Source organism: Candoia aspera, chromosome 2 (assembly GCF_035149785.1).
Source record: "Candoia aspera isolate rCanAsp1 chromosome 2, rCanAsp1.hap2, whole genome shotgun sequence".
NCBI classification, from domain to species: domain Eukaryota; kingdom Metazoa; phylum Chordata; class Lepidosauria; order Squamata; family Boidae; genus Candoia; species Candoia aspera.
Window position 1 is genome coordinate 33,247,757 of NC_086154.1, and position 17,334 is coordinate 33,265,090.

Sequence of the window (17,334 nt, forward strand, 5' to 3'; positions counted from 1 at the left end):
GAATTCATTCTGGCAACAAGTTCTAAAACTTTTTTTAGAATCATCTTCAATATTGATATATCAGTGTTTCACTGGAAGCCTGTTCTGATGCCAAAGGTGTGACTTTAGGAGGGAAGTGGCTTGAATATTCTTTAGTGGGTCCAGTACTCTTTTGTTACTCTTGGTTATGGTTTTAGTTACTGCAATACGAGGTTTTCCTTCAAAATGTCTGATTATTAATTACAATATTGGACTGTCTTTGTTCAATGCATAATAGGATAGTCTGTGTGTGTATACGTACACACACAGATACACACACACACACACAGCTACATTAGTGTACACTGTTAGGAATTACTCATGCTGCCAGGAGACCTACCATAAACTTCAGTTAGTAATTTAATTCTGTGCTCTTAGCTTCTGGTTGTGTAGGCAGAAACTCCAAAATCCAGTGACAGTATAATGAGGATGAAGCAAGGAAACAGCAACGTATACACTAATACATGGAAAAGTGAGACAATGAAAGGCAGGACGAGGTGTAATAGTGGAGGTAGAGCACCTCACTGAATATGGGTGAGACGGTCCTAACACAGCAGTTGCTATGTCAGCTGTTTAAGCATGATTCATGCCTGATTTCATTAGTGGTAGGCTATTGCAATAGGCTGTCAGTTTATGGAGACATCAAGATCTTCCCAAGCCCACCACATTAGCTCTAAGATTGGATGACATTTTGAATGCAAAACTCCCTAAATCTAATCATCTGTATATGTTTGTGGATTAAAATAGTGTTTGAATGTGCTCCTTCTCTAGTTTTACTTCTATTTACTTTCAGGTTTTATTTAAGAGAGACTTGGGAAAGGAGCAACCCTGAATATGGAACTCCATCAAAGCTCCTCTCCTTTGATTCCAGTATTGAGTAAACAAATAAACCCCCTCCCAAATCTCCATAATTTCTACCCAGTTATAAACCAATGGCCTGTAACACCCTCTGAATAGCTGCTGGTCAGCCAGCTGTTTCTCATTGTCTCTCTGGGGTTTTCTAAGTGTCGCTTCCTGGCTGACTGCCTTTCCTCTGTCAGATATAACTGGAAGATAGCTGGCTTCTCTGAAGTACAAATTACAATCCAGAACATTTCTTCTGAGATAAATGCTCACCTGACTTTCCATCAGTGTAGCAGCTGGTTGCCAAACTACTAGCTTCCACCTTGGTCACTGAGCAGTGTGCAAAGATGAAATATAGACTTTTGGTTCCTTATTTCGTTTTATCCCTTCCAGCTTCTGTTTTTCCATTTTATTTTACAATGGCTATAAAAATAATGGTGTCTTTGTATCATCCTTAAATTACTGATGCTTGATTTGAGACACCCGTGACAAACAACAATATTATCTGTAAATGTGCCTTAGTACCAAAGCATATTTTCTATCAAGAGCTGTTTAATTGTTAGTGAAATTTGAAGATGTGCATCCTAGGATGTTGGGCGAGGGAGGCACTGTAAAATATATAATTATAACCTATATTAAAAATTAAAATTTCATGCTAAATATATATATTTTTAAACTGTTTTCAATCTATGTTCTATTTTAAAAAATAAAAAGAATAGAAGCTACTATAAGTGTGCCAAATATGTTAGGCGTGTTCTTTTTTTTTTTTTTCCTTGTACACAAGCAGGAAAGTAAATTAGATTTGTTTGGGGTAATTGATTTTGTTTTTCCCCGCCCTTTCTGAACATGAGAACAGAAGGATAAAAGAATAAATTGCAATCTGTACATTGCTATGATTTATGCTTCATCTTATAAATCTTGCCTATTTCTTCATTTTCTTAACGTAATTAATGCTGGACCTTAAGTTTATTTCTGTGACTTTCTCTGCACCATTTCCAGATTTTACTCTCTGGGACTGTATTCAGTCTGCAAAAGAAGAAGATTGTAAGGCATCTTTCAATCTGTTTGGACTTCGTGTTTACAGAAGAAAGATGGAGATGCCATTAGGAACAAAAAGGATCTCTGTGTGCCTGCTTTTCTTTGTATTAAATTTGACAGCAGCTATTGAAATTCCGCTTACTGGTAAGTTATAGCTATTTACTGAATGTTCCTCCACTGGTGATCAGATAAAATCCTACCAATGTGTTGTTTCCATTTTGAGTTCTATTTTTTTTTCCCTAGTGTGGCCTCTTGAGAATTCGTATGTGATAGAACAGCAAGTTTGCTTTCCTTCCCTTACAATTCATGTACAGCTATAAAAACATACATATAGCACATAGACAGGTGGATTAAGATCCAAATTGCTCTCATTTCTCCTATATTATGAATCAGTCATTACTGCTGTGATTTAGACAGGAGGATCACTAGAATTTTGTTTGGTATCCAGTTCTGAGAAAGAAACTCACTGTGAATATTTAAAAATGGTGACAATAAAGAATAATATACTCCAATACTTCTTTGAATATTTATTCCATTAAAAAAAATCAGTCAAAAACATTTAATGAAACCATTGTTTTGCTACTTTGCATATTTATTTATTATATATTTTAGCTGCCATTTAAGACTTCAGTGCCTTGCAATATATAAAACTATACATTTCTATAAAGACAGCTTATACATCAGTTATCTGTGAAGAAAAAAAGAACTGCAAGACAATGAAAAACATGGGTATTGTTTTCAAAGATTGATATGGGACTGGCTTTTCCTAAAAAAAGTAGTGTTTTGTTCACATTTTGGATAAAATATTTCCTTTTCCTTTTCAATTATTCATCTTGCTTTATCAATTCTATCTTATTAATAAGAGATTGTGTAGAAGTTCTAGAGACCTGTTCCATTCCCGTCTAGTGTTAAGTGAAAACTTGCTGTTGCTTGTCATGTAAATTTCGTAAGTTTCCCTAATGAGAAGTTTTAAGATATTTTTTTCTGTAGACAGATGATAAAAATAAGACTTAATACTTCCTCAGCTTACCAGGACTGACTGCCTTCCTTCCTTCCTTGTATTGTTCTTGATTGCAGTGTCAACCAGAATACAATATACTTAGATCTGTTCTTATACACAGTCAATAGTTATTATGATTATGCTTATTATGAAATGGACCCAATTAAAGTATCCCAGGTTGAGCAATCAGCAATGAAGAATAGAAGATAAAAGTATTGCAGTTAAAAAAGGTGCCAGAATAATTCTTGTGGGATTCTCAAGGCTCCTATCAGTGAGCTGGCTGCACCTTTCTCAATTTCTGCTAAGGGAGAGGCACCCATGTTTTCACTAAACACATTAATATACCTTTATAAGTAGGATGCTGTTGTCATTTTCAACTTCATATCAACCAATTTTCTGACTTAGCAGTGAGGCATCCAATGGTGGCCGGAAACTATTTTGTCTAATTTGAATGTATACAGCCATCATTAGGTACAGAGGGCAAAAAATTGTACAAAGAACAATTATTTGATAGAGAACAGTATTATCAGAAAACTTGAATGTGACTATTATAGGTAGACAACTCTTTTGCTTTGCAATGTGGGGGAGCACGTATGAAACCCCTTTTCTTGAATAATTAAAGCAGCCATGTCTTTTCCAGGTTTGTGTGCCTCCTTCATCAGCTGCTCCCAGCTGATATGGCTACTTTAATCATTCACAGAGATGTAGTTTTTCAGGATTTGCCTTGCTCTGGCTGTGGAAAAATAATTAAATTTCTTGGTGTTGAGTTCAAAGTAAATGAATTACCTTTTCAGAATTGGTAGTTGAATTCTCTTCTAAATTGCAAATTTGGATTCTAGATTACCCATTAGTTAGAATCATCTCCTCAAATTATATGGCCTTGCTTTGACCCTATTTTTCCATCTGAATTCTTAATTTCTGTTAATGAAGGTTTTTAATGGCTTTAATAAACATGAATTATATTTGGCTATAAACAAGATAGGCAAAGCCTGCTTTCACTGAAGGTGTAGACGAAGAGGTACCATATGGTGCAGCAAGATACCACATTCTCTTTGAGCAGTGAGTTTTCCAGTTCACTAGGTTTAAGGACTTTCTAGCCAGTTCTCTAATATCCATTCTTGTAATTTATAACGAAGTGGTAATTCTATTATGGTCAATTACTCTTCAGGGTACAATTTCCATTTTTATAGTTTGGTTATTTGAAGATTCACAACACTTTAATTTCTTCAGCATAATAAAAGAATGTAAATCTATGAAATAGATGATTCGCATAGTTGTGAGTCCATCTATCCTGCTACTGAGGCTGTATGGTTTTGAATAAAGATGCCAATATTTGGCAACAGTAGATTCTACAGAGCAACACCAAGCCTTAGATCAGGTAACAACATCTCCTGTTTCAAAAGCCTACAACTGTATGATGTATATTTGTAATTTCTAAGCAGTTTAACTCCAGTGACAGGTTTATACTCAGTGTCTCTGAGTTATATTACAAATCCAGAGAAAAAACATATTGTGTGGCTCATAGGGAGGCTGGAAAAATTCTGAAACAAATTAGTCTGTTTTATATTCATTGTCCAGCAGCTTTCATATTTCTGGAAGTATGATCTTTCTCCCTATATCTTGATAAAATCCTTGGGGTTTTTTTTAAATGTATTAGTTTAGTTTAAAATGTATTTTGGGAGGTAGTCTGTTTTAAAATATGTACTTAAATAGCATTTAAATAAATTATTTGTTTCTGGATTTTAAAAAGAAATATTCACAAATTAAAGCAGAGACATGATGGAACAGTTGTTGTTGTTTTTTGGCTATACTCAAATACATTCAACATGGACTTGTCCTAACAGCGAGACACACACTGAGACGAGGAGTAGTTCTCTAGTGTTTATCACTGCTACATAAACAGAATCCTAACAAACTGAATAAGCGTGGGAAAAACCCAGACATATAAACCCCAAAAGCTAAGGTGGGCCTGATCTGTGTCTCTTTGAATGGCTGCTTAATTCCTCAGTACTATGCATGCGTTTTCCACCCTGGATGGGAGCCCCTTCCTGCTCGCCATCATTACTCATGACAGGACTTGTGTTAAAGGGAGTGCAAGTTTAATAATGAATCACAATGTTCTGTATTCAAAAATATACTTCCAGGATTGACCTGAGACACTAGAAGAGTGACTGTATTTTCTCCTCCGGAATTTCCATATTCATAAAGTTGATAAGACATAACAGTGGCATATTTAAAAATAGTGCTGCTAGAAATTTCTGTGCATGTGTGTGCAGGACTCTTCTTTTTTTTTCCTGGGGGGGGCACTGGGGGCGTTCAGGAAGCCATAAAAATTCCCTTCTCACCCCTGTGGGTGGTATGTATCTACTTCAACCTCGGGCCCTCTACCAGAGGCCTGGGACTTTGAGGGTTCTGTGCAGTATCTTGGCTGTTCCTAGCACTGCACTCTTCTGGACAGAGAGCTCTGATGTTGCTCCTGGGATCTGTTGGAGCCACAATCCCAGCTTGGGGGTCACAGCTCTGAATGCCCCTACCACCACTGGGACCACTTTGGCCTTCATTTCCATATTCTCTCTAGTTCCTCCTCCAGGCCCTGGTACTTCTCCAGCTTCTCATACTCCTTCTTCCTGATGTTTCTGTCACTTGGCACCGTGCCTTCTATCACCAGTGCTGTCTTCTGGTATGGTGGCATTTGAAACTATGATATGTATTATATGGCCATTGCCATATGGGTCCTATGAAATCATGCAATTGAAAACCAAACAGGTCACTGGGTTATTAAATCTCATGGTCCTCACTGTCTATACACTGTCTAATCACTAACAGTATAGATACTCAGAGTATGAGAAATGAACATGTTGAACTTGAACTCTGAGCACATCAAGACAAATGTTCCACAGCAACTGGATACAGCAACTAGGCGATATAATTTGCTTAAAAATTGACAGGAGTATTAGAAAGGGAGGGGGAATTGCATTATATGATAAGATTATCCTCTTAGAGATCATAGGGAATAAACTTGGCAAGGATTCAGAGAAGAGTGATGAGAATAATCAGGGGATTAGAAAGCTTGATGTTGACTTACTTATAGAACGTCAGATAAGATAAAAGAAATACTTCACTGATAGAAGGAGAGAAAAAGAAACATGAACAACGTATTTATCTAACAAAAAGTCCTGAACTTCCCAGAGCCACAGGAAACAATACTGTGTATTGTTTAAATTATTTAATTTAATAGCATGGACAGTCCGAAAAGGACTGAAATGGTAGACATATTTGACCAAAATAAGGACAAACTAAAAAGTTCAAGGTTGAAATCCCTCCCTCCCTTCCTCCCTCTCTCTTTTTAAATAATCAAGAATTGCAATAATACAAAACTGATAAGGTTATAGGGAGTGAATGTTAGTCAGTATGGAGCAAAAATGGACAAGCAGGTCTTTCTTAGGATCAAAGTGCTGGTGGTGAAAAAAAAAGTTTTAAAAGCATAGTACTAAACTCTGAAGTTGATAATTAATGTACTTTCAGCAGAGAAGGTAGTTGCAGTGGAGGTATGTAATAAGAATCTATAAATGAAAATGGAATGGCTAAATTTATTAACTTCACAATTAATGTTAAAATTAATTTCTCAAATTAATTTCTCTCTCTCTCTTTTTCTTTTTTCCTGTTACAAAAGATTAAGATGTAACTCTTTTGAGTTCATTCCCTTCAGTGAAATTCCTTTTGAACAACACTGCTGGGGAATCCTCCTGATCAAGCCAAACCAAAATGAATGGAAGTTATGCAAGATCTCTGCTTTAGGATTCTCTTGGGAAGCACAACATATGCATGACTGAAATGCTTGCCATGAATATCTGTTTTCCAACTCTGCTTCCCTCCCCAAAAGATAGTATGTTGTCTTACTGCATTACACCTTTTAGGAATAGCACTGCTGTTATAGCCCTCTAGCTATTTTGCACAGTCCCATTTATTTCAAATTATTTCTTAGATTCAGGTTTTATATTCTTGTCTCTAAACTAGAAAGTGTTAGATCATCATCATCATCATCATCATCATCATCATCATCATCATCATCATCATCATCATCATCATGCCACTGTTGACTCTTAATTATTATGGAAAAGAAAAAGTACAAATTCAAATCCTAGATAGCCAGTGGTAACCTCGCCATTAATTCCACATTCCACTTGTTTGCTTTATTGTAGGAACTACCATATGGCACATTAGAAATGTGCTGCAAGACGGCTGTTGCACTGTAGAATAGGGATACCACATGCAGGCTGTACAAACCTGGATGACTACTAGATGGCAATTTTAATATGTCTTTACTGCCATGTAGTGGTCACTTAGAGTTTTGCAACTTTGACCTGGAAGTCCTTTTATAAAGACATTTGAGAATGTGCTTGTATCTAATAATAGAGGGGTTATTGGAAAACAGTTTAGACTTTATTATAAGATATAGCCTATATTATGTTAGTGTTGTTCCTTACTTTCTCAACCTTCTGGTGTTCACCAAGAAAACTTTTCTCTAGAATTATTCTATCAGGCAATGGAAGTCTAGATAAGTGAATGATATAGATATTGGAGAGCTACCCATCTTTCCTTGGGAGCTCAAGGCAATACATATGATGGAGTCCTATCATTTTATTTGATAGCAAAAACCCTGTCAGTTCAGTTGGGCTGAGAGATACTGACTGGCCTAAGTCACCCAGTGACTGTGATTGAGCCTGAGTGTGTCCCTGATTGATTCATTGTCATCAAGTGTCTGACCACACAAATTAGATTTTCTCTGGGATACTCTGTCCCCAACCTGGTCTTTTAGGTCTTTAATGTGCACTCATTACTGCTGTAACTGAGTTCATTCATCTTGCTGCTATCTGTCCTCTTATTCTTTCTCCTTCCACCTTTCCCAGAATTAAGGACTTCTCAAGAAGTCTAGAGGTGACGGACTCGTCCCTGGGGGAGCTGGGGGTGTTGACGACCGACAGGAAGCTCTGGCGTGGGCTGGTCCATGAAGTCACGAAGAGTCGGAAGCGACTAAACGAATAAACAACAACAACAAGAGAGCTAGGTCTTCACATAATGTGCCCCAAATACACTGATTTGAGCCTGGTCATTTGTGCCTTGAGTGAGAACTCTGGATTAATTTGTTTCCTTGGTTATCTTAGTTAGTCTCAAGGATCTTCTCCAGTACCAAAGTTCAAAGTGTACCTAGTTCCAAACCAACATCTTAACCACTTCAGTACCCTCCCCTGTAAAATGATGGCTACTTATTTAATCTCACATTTGGATCATGTTTGTCAGTGGAGAATATTTTTAGTAGCTGATCTTATTTTTTGGAATTGCCTGCTAAAGTCAGGGTGGCTTTCTCTATGATAAAGAGTCAGGACATAAGCAAAAATGGTTGCTTTGTTTATTCAATCATTTTACTTCTGTGTATTTCAGTGCGACAGCTCCCAACAATAACAACACAACCAGCTGATCAGGTTGCTTTCCCTTTTGATGAAGAGTTTGCAGTCAAATGTGAAGCTAAAGGGAATCCCCAACCAATGTAAGTTTTACTAAATTTGTGACTCTCTGCATATTTATTCCTTTTTTACTTAGTGCTTTTTAAACCTTTGTGTTTCACTGTTTTCTTTCAATAAAAGTTTATCTCCCTTCCCTTTATCCTTATTTTATCACCTACCCTATATTGTTGGTAGATGGCCAAAGGCATCAGTCATAAACAAACATAACCAGGGTTTGGTCAGTGACTTAATTTCATAATCTAGGTTTAACAGCCAAATCAACCTCAGATTTGAAGTGTGTAACAGCATGGCATGCTAATGCACTATTCAAGTCGCTACCAACCACTTCCTGTTTGAAATTTCAAGTTGGAGAAGATCGGGTTATATTTCTAGTGTAGTTCCTGTAATCCACCCACATTTCAGTTTTGATCGTAAAATGTTCTTTCCACATAGATGTCAAAGTGCAGAAATGCCATAGATATGGGGAAGGGTAAAACAGTATAATCCAGACTTCCCATTCCTCCCCATTCAGACCATTCATATGTTCCCAATTCATTTAGGCCATTTTTGTCCAAAACAAGAACGAACTTGGTCTGTTGTGAAAAACATGACTTTTCAATCCTGGTGTCCACCAAAAGTCTATAAAATGTTGCCAGAACTTTATAAAAACATGTCTTATTTTAACCCTGATCAAATAAACCTTCCTATATTCCTTCCTTTTACTTCTGAAAAATCTTAATCTTTAATTCATTCAAATAATGTCACAGGATTTGATCTCTTTTCAAGTCTCCTTTGTCCCATCAGAAAGGCTTCTTCAAGGCTTTAACAAGCCTCTTTTGTAGATCCAGTAAGAAAACTTCTTCCAGGTCATTTTCTTCTTTTATCATTTGTATTTCCCCTTTACTTTTTAAAACTTCAGCCAGCTTCTTTGGTCTATCCAGTAAAGTGTCCTTACCTGGGTCACTCTTTTGGCCTGTCACTTGTATTTCCACTTTCTGGTAATTCAGACTTTTTTTTTAATCCAATATTTCTGATTCTACTATCAATGCATCAAGCAGGATTTGTTTCACATCAGTCATTCCTTCAGGGAACTCTGGAAACAAAAGGTTACGGTACACTGATTTCTCCCTCTCAGTCATTTACTTTTTCAGCATAATTTATTGCTTACAAAGTGGGGGAGATTTTTGAACATTTTGGGGAATTTGTGCAAAACAAAGGTGTGTAAGGTTTTACAAAGAATGTTCACAAATCTCAGATAACTTGCATCGAGGAGGTCCTTGTACAAATATATGTATAACACCTCAAAAGAAAATGGAAGAGCTGAGATAGTTGTTGCATAAACATTAAACAATAGCAGTTCTAGATTTCACATAGTCACCAAAGGACACCAAGGGAAAGATCATGAAGGCAACTATGCTAATTCCCAGTTTAGAATCATCCCACAGTGCAGTGTACAGATCAGCATTGGATCTGATCTTACATTCTAAGGAACTTTTCTAAATGCTATATTTTATGCCATATTTGTCTCTCAATACATACACTTTGAAAAAGTACTGAGATACTCATCCTTAACTTGAAGTTTTGAGTGGCATCCCTATATTTCAGTTGATTTTATCAGAATGTGAATTTGACATGAAAGTTATCTAATATGTACTGATTATAATTAATTCAGGTATAGGCATTGCTTAGTTGAGAAAAGGCAAGTCATAAATGATTAAGATTATCAGCTATTCATCTCTGGTATAATTTATTTTAGAATTTAATTTATACAATATTGATACATTACAACTGTTTCAACATTATTAACGTTAAACTCTTCTCATTTTAGCTTTAACTGGACAAAAGATGGGAAACCATTTGGTCTGTTGGGTGACTCACGGATAATTGCATCTAATAATTCAGGAACATTTGTGGTTAAAAATCGTGGGAACATATCCTTTTTCCAAGGAAAATATCGCTGCTATGCATCCAATGAGTTGGGAACTTCTGTGTCAGAGGAAATTGAGCTAATAGTTCCAGGTGAGTATTCACGATGATGATGATTGCTAAACAGCCAAAAAGTAAGATGGCAGAACATGGTTATTGCTGTGGTAGTTTATTGTACTAATTGCCTCTAACTTGATTTAGGATTCACAAGAACCACTCAGGAGAGAGAGGGGCCTTGAAAATTACAGATGTTTTGTTTTGGAGAACTGTGCTAAGCATTTCCTGTACTCTAGTTGTGTCTTATGAATTCCTTCTGGGTTCCCCCTTTTTATCCGCTTTCTCCAAGGCACATTTATGAACACATCAAATGGAAATAGATGTACTGAGACATCTCACTAGAATAGCAATAAAAACAAAGATATGGGAAAGATAATTATGAATTATTTTTCTTTGAGCAAATCTATTGAGCATTTTTAATTGGAGATATTAGAATTGTACTAAGATGTGAACCGAAATGTGAAAAGCCTGTGATCTACATTAGTAAAGTCTCCTTCAAGTCCAGCTTGACTTCTGGTGATTTTACGGGTACATCCCTTTAGCATTCTTAGCAGCATTTTAGCATGATTTGCCATAGCCTTCTTTCAGAATGTTTTTCAATTCCAGAGTCTACAGTTCCAATATTTCCTGGTGGTCTCCCATCCAAACAGTAATCAGGATTGATCCTGGTTAGCTTATGACCCCAGTAAAGTTTGGCCAGGTACAGCCACCAGCTAAAACCGGTAGTCTACAGTAGCAGGCTTAATACCGTTCTCTATGCATTTAAGTATCTTCTTATCCATGGAATACTGGAAAACTTTTACTTAGAAATTATATGCTGGGGCAGCAGATCTGAATGTCTGATTGCAAAGTAACCAATAATCCACATGGAGAATAGTTTCCAGTGAAGACTTAACTTTTTCACCTGTCTTCAGGCTTCTCTCTAGGGCACTATCACCATGATAACTTCTCATTTTGGAGAACTGGCAATGATGTAACGTGGATGTACCAAGGTGTGCCCATAATTGCCTGTGCCATTGCATTCTAGACCAACTGCAGCTTCCAAATGGTCTTCAAGTATAGCCGCATATAGAGCACACTGCAGTAGTCCATCTGGACCAAGGCATAAGTTACTATGAATAATGCCCTCCTATCCAGAAATGGGAGCAATTGGCACACAAGAAAAATGGGGAAAATAATAATAAATTAAACTGAATAAATTAAATGACTTTTTTTTAAAAAATGACTTGTAATTAATTTAAGAGAAAGATAATACTTGGGGGATGGGCTAGGGACCATGATTTCAATGAGTTTTTAAAGTGGTCTTCCAGGGCTATAGGCATGATGGCAATGACACAGTGATGTCACTTGGAGGAGGCAAAATGCTAAATACAAGGCATGGATGGTGGTGATGTCCATAGAAGAATGTAGGCATCTGCAGTGCCTTGCATTATGGGCTGAGGGTTGAGCAGCAGGCCAAAGAGAGTTGCAGGCAAGCATAGCAGATGGCCTCATTGTGTACCAACCAGGGTGTTACCAAGATAGGGCAAAATTTCTTTGCTGGCACCTAGTAGCTGTAAAGATTGTTGCAGAACAGATCTAGTAGCCTCAGTAGTGTGGCAACCAGCTCTGCTAACATGGACTTTGAACATCTGAAGTGAGGAATTCTATGTGAATCTTATGCATATGTGTTTGTCAAATAATAATTTTGAAACATGAATATGATATTCGAAATCCAAAGTACTTTAGCATAGAGTTAAACCACGTACACTAAACATAAGAGAATAATGACATCTTTTTGATTTTTCCTTAGCAGAGCAAACTGGACAGAGATCCAGTTGTCCCTTTCCCCTCTACCCTTTTTTAAAAATCCAAAACAAGTACTGGAGGTGAATTTAAGTCTTCTCCACAAACAAAGACAGTAGTCTTGCTCTATCATAAATAAAACTCAGAAGGCAATTGCGCGTTACATCTTTAATGTATTGAATAGTTTAGCCCTAAGTTACATGGAACGTGGCTGAATTTATGCATACATATATTATCATGGCTGTGTAAGATTTGTTATTTGCTGACTCCCACCATGCTTTTTTTTTTCCCCAGGAAGGAGCCAGCAGGCATATTAATATACAACCAATTTAAAGTATACTCAGGAGAATTGTGTTATCAGTGTCAGGCAGTGATTTGATTTGGGTAGACAATGTTTAATATTGAATCCCTTCTTTTTCTCTGGAGATTTATTTTAATGCTCTTCAGACTTTTATATGAAATTATAATTGATCCTTTAAAATATTTTCCACAAATTTTAATAGATGCATTTAAAAACTAGAACAAGAAACTTTCCGGCATTAATAAAACTAGAAATCTTAGCAATGAAGGGGGAAAATACTTACATACTTCCCCTCCCCCCTTTCTCTCTTTTTCATTGCTTTATTATCATAATATTATTAAATGTCTGCATATCCTATTTTGCAGAGGTTCAAGGCAGTGTGCATAACACTCTGTCCTCCAAATTGTCCATACGACAGCTCTGCTTGGGCTGAGAGATAGCAACTTTTCTTTTTCTCTTTTGGCTGATATGCTATTTGGTTCCACCAGGCAACAAAAACCCATTAAATTAGAATCATGATAAACAAACAATATTCTCCGGTAGAGTAGATCAGTCCTTATTGTCCCCAAATGGTTTCCTGAAACATTTCCTGTACCTTCAAGGCCTTTCAAAGCAAAAGTTATAGACAGAGAGTTGGAAATAGAACTAGATAATCTGGCATTATTGGAATTGAAAGAGAAGGAATTTTGTTTGAGATTTAGAGCAATCCCAGAGGATTCTGGTGAAGTTAAGGTTATTAAAGTTTTAGCATTTTTTTTTTGGATTGGGATGAGGGGGATACAGAGGCAGAAATTATATATAGAATATATATAGAATAAATACAAGACTTACAATATGCAGCAAATGCTTATAGTCCAGGACCTCCACCCCATTTTATGAGCAGCCAGGTTTGGAGTTTGTAACTAGGTAACTTCTGTTTATAGTATGCCAGCTAATTTCATAAGACTTGACTAGCTGGTGTCCATTTCCAAATAAATGAGAGTGGTTTAATCTTCCAGATGTGGTATGAGCACTTTACAGTAGTCAAGCAGATGATCTTCCACCCTAGATTTCCCCATTGGGGACTGGGTAATTTTCATCAATATTGATTTAATCCAGGTATGGAAAAATTGATTGTGCCTAATCCATTTCCCTTCCCTAGTCCCTGAGTGTTCTTTCTTTCACCAGGGCTTTGCTCTTCTATTATGTGATTGAAAATAATTAAATATAAAAGATAATTAGAGCTGCTGCTTCAAGATGCACTCACTGCTCTAGAACAACTGCTTTAAGTAGGCTTTAGTGTGCATATGTAAAGGAATAGCCATGTATGTGTGTGTAAATGTGTGTAAGTGGCTTTATGTGTAAAAGTAAAGGAAAATTCCCCTTCAAGTCAAAGGTGACTCCTGGCACTTCATGGCCAAATATAGGATTTTGAGCAACCATACAGAAGTGGTATGATATTCATTCCTGATTTTCTTTTCTTCCCTGTATAGCCTTAGTTCCTATATTCATTGGTGGTGTCCCATTCAAGTAATCATCATGAGCTTAGCTGTTCGAGGTCAGCTTGCTGGCTTATATGTGAAATAGCGAGTAACCTGATGTGTCTGGGTAGAAAGAATATCTATTTATTTATTTATTTATTTCCAAAATCTGTATGCTCCCTGATCCACCAGGCTCTAGCTGGCTTCCACAGATAAAACAACAAAAGCATTAAAAACAAGGAAAATAAAATAAAAAAATCCTAGCATTATTAAGGGGATATATGAGAGAGAGTGAAGGAAGTGTTGAGAGAAGGACTAAGCTTAGATTAGATTAGGTAAAGGACCAGTGTTGTATGTGCTTGTTTATAGCTCACAACCATTCATGTACAAATACATGGACTTTTGATTACGAGAGGGAAACTTAACACCTTTCAAGGGTCCCTCTTTTTTCCCCTACCTCCCCTTTGGCCGAGTTGGTACTTAAAACAATGGTATCCTACGTGGTCAACTTTGATAAGTGGGGCTGTAGAAGAGCTTAAAAGAAATCAATTCCATGTGTGTACAAACAATTCCATTTGTCAAAGCACAGCCTGATAAGTATGACATCATGATAATAGCATGGTTCTTGGCAGCCCTCCCTCCACAGTTTTAAAGGAAGATACAAGGTGCTTGGCAACTCACCATCCATATAAAAAGTGAACAGAGAAAGAAATCACACTAAGTCATGCTCGTCAACATCAATTATGCCAAGGAAACCATTGAGTGGTTTACACTTTGCTCAGTGACAGCGGGATTTCAAAGTAAAACAAGGATCCTGCTGAAAGAGAAAATAAAAGTCCTGTTTACACAGTCCAGTTATTCCAACATCACAGTGACAATGCAAATGTTTAAAAAGTGCTATTACACAAATCTTAAGTCAGAATAGCCCTACAATATTATAAGGATGAAAATAGAGAACCTGGAATAAAATAAGAGTTTATGCACTTTCAACTGAGTGAATGTTCAATATTTATTTTACATAAATACAGAGAGACATGTTGGAGTAAAACTCCACAGTACTGCATAACTGAAGACTATTAGGAAGCTGAAGGCACTAACTACTAAGCTATGTAATTGAGACAACCTGTTCCTTTTAATTTTCAAACTATTCCTGTAGCCAAAAGGAAGAGAATCTGTTTGGAGTTTAATATTGAACATTTGAGGAATCCAGAAATGGCAGTTGGTGCAAAATGTGGCAGCCAGGCTGCTAGCCAGCGGAAAAAGTCCAACTTGTACTGAGAGATCTGTACTGGCTGGCAATTGCTTCCCACAGTTGAAGGTGTTGGTCTTGGTCTTTAAATCTATGCCACACTTAGAAGTCCTTTTTTCCCCATTAATCTTGGACCTCATTCCTCCAATCCAGTATTATAGTACTGAGTTCTACGGTTGTGGGCCAAGAGCTAAATATACCGCTTCTCCTTCTCCTTCTTTTTTTTTTTACTTCCCAGTCCAACTATCCTTGGGAATCTTTCCCCGTACTCAACATTGTTGATCTTTGAAGGAGATCAACAAGCAGCAGTCAAGTGATTTTGCTAGCCTCAATGGCAGGATGTGAAAGAGATAAATATATATGGACAAGAACATAGCTTGAGGTTGATGGAGAATTCCTCAGGGCTGGTTTTTCAAGCTATGGAACCAGACAGATACAGAGAAAAGGGTTCCTTTAAGAGGAGAATTATTCACATTCCAACCTTCATATAATCTATTACTAGATCTGGTTTAGTTTCAAAGTTCTTTTTTTTTTTTAACTCACTCATCTTTTTGGTAATATGACACATCACTTTTAGCCTATGTGGTTGAAAGATTTTGGGGCAAAGATATAAAACAAGGTTTAATTTGAGTCTTCATACAAGGAGTAGTATTCTTTTCTTTTCTTTTTTTTCTTTTCTTTTCATAGGGTAAATGCCTCTGTACTTTAAAGTAATATTTCTCTACTAGGCAGCTATATACGCGCACACACACGCACGCACACACACACAGACACACCATCCCTCATTCCCCCTCTTTAAGGGCTGACACTGGTGAAGTAAGAGCTAATGATTCACATGGAACCAACATCTACAACTTTCAAGGCTGGAAAGAGAAGAGCCAAAAATCTGTTGACTCAAAAGTCAAAGAGGGAAAGGCTTAGGATTTAAACCCTGTCTCCTACTGTATAACACAGGAATCAAGCTTTATACAGAAATATATTATTCCTTGTCTGCAATAAAGCAACAAATATAGAGTAATCATGTCAAGTCTGATTAGATTCTGCTGTTACTGAATGTGAGATTAGTTCTCTGAAGAACTAATCTCTATATTACTGTCTCTGGAATCAAGTATGACACCACTATATTGTTAAACACTATCACCAGCTTGGAGGGCAAAAGGAAGAGGGGCCGACCAAGGGCAAGGTGGATGGATGACATTCTAGAGGTGATGGACTCGTCCCTGGGGGAGCTCGGGGTGTTGACGACCGACAGGAAGCTCTGGCGTGGGCTGGTCCATGAAGACACGAAGAGTCAGAAACGACTGAATGAATAAACAACATCACCAGCTACCAAACAGATTCTGTATTCTGTATCCGTATTACAGCAGCTGCTGCATAGATGGCAGTAGTGAATATGAGAGCATCTTTTATCTACCAGATGATACGCCAGATTGCCTGCAAATTTTCCAGAGCAACCTTAATGTTTTATGGAGTTTCATTTTAGTACTTCAGAAATCAAATGTACATGCCTATATTCAATCTTAGTCCTCACTGTGGTGCTTAAGGATCTTCATGCATATTCACTTGATTTGTATCAGTTCATTGGGATTCTGACTTACTGCTGTGGGACATTCTGTCACTCTAGTATGCAGTCACAGTTCAGGAAAGATTGGAGCATCACGCCCATGGTCTTGTTTCCAATGTGTCATTAGGGAGACAGTTAACAGTATTCTTGGTGTTAAAAATGGCTAAAAACTACATACTGCCACTGTAAGCAAGTGTCAGACAGACTAGAGAAACTGCAATACAGAGAAAAACAAAGAAAACAGTAAGTACTGTGACACTTGACAGGATTCAATAACAATACACTGAAGGTTCCTGCTCAGGAGGCATGTACAATATGCATCAAATCTTGTGTGGTGTTACAAGCCCTTTTTTCCCTTTCACTTCACATAATCAGACTGCCAGAAGCTTCCTTCAGAGCATAAAGGATTTGAGATATGAAACCATAATTGCTGGCCATTCCCTTTTTCCTTCCTTAAGGGACCCTCTTTATTCAAAAGACTATAGATGGGAGAATACTGCCAATGTAAGCATAGCCTGGATTGACTACAGGAAATCCTACGACTCAATGCCACACACATGGATCTGTGAATGCCTGGCACTATACAAAG

General features: G+C 37.2%; 1 protein-coding gene across 1 annotated transcript in view; it reads left to right on the forward strand.

Annotated features, from left to right (window-relative positions):
* The first annotated feature begins 1,884 nt into the window (after window positions 1-1,884).
* The window catches only part of CHL1 (cell adhesion molecule L1 like), an 88,283-nt gene continuing 72,833 nt past the window's right edge, over window positions 1,885-17,334 (forward strand). Inside the window, exons 1-3 of the mRNA XM_063291600.1 lie at window positions 1,885-2,043; window positions 8,342-8,447; window positions 10,232-10,422. Of these exons, the coding sequence (XP_063147670.1) occupies window positions 1,953-2,043; window positions 8,342-8,447; window positions 10,232-10,422 (388 nt within the window). The 5' untranslated portion in view covers window positions 1,885-1,952. The remainder of the gene's footprint in view (window positions 2,044-8,341; window positions 8,448-10,231; window positions 10,423-17,334) is intronic.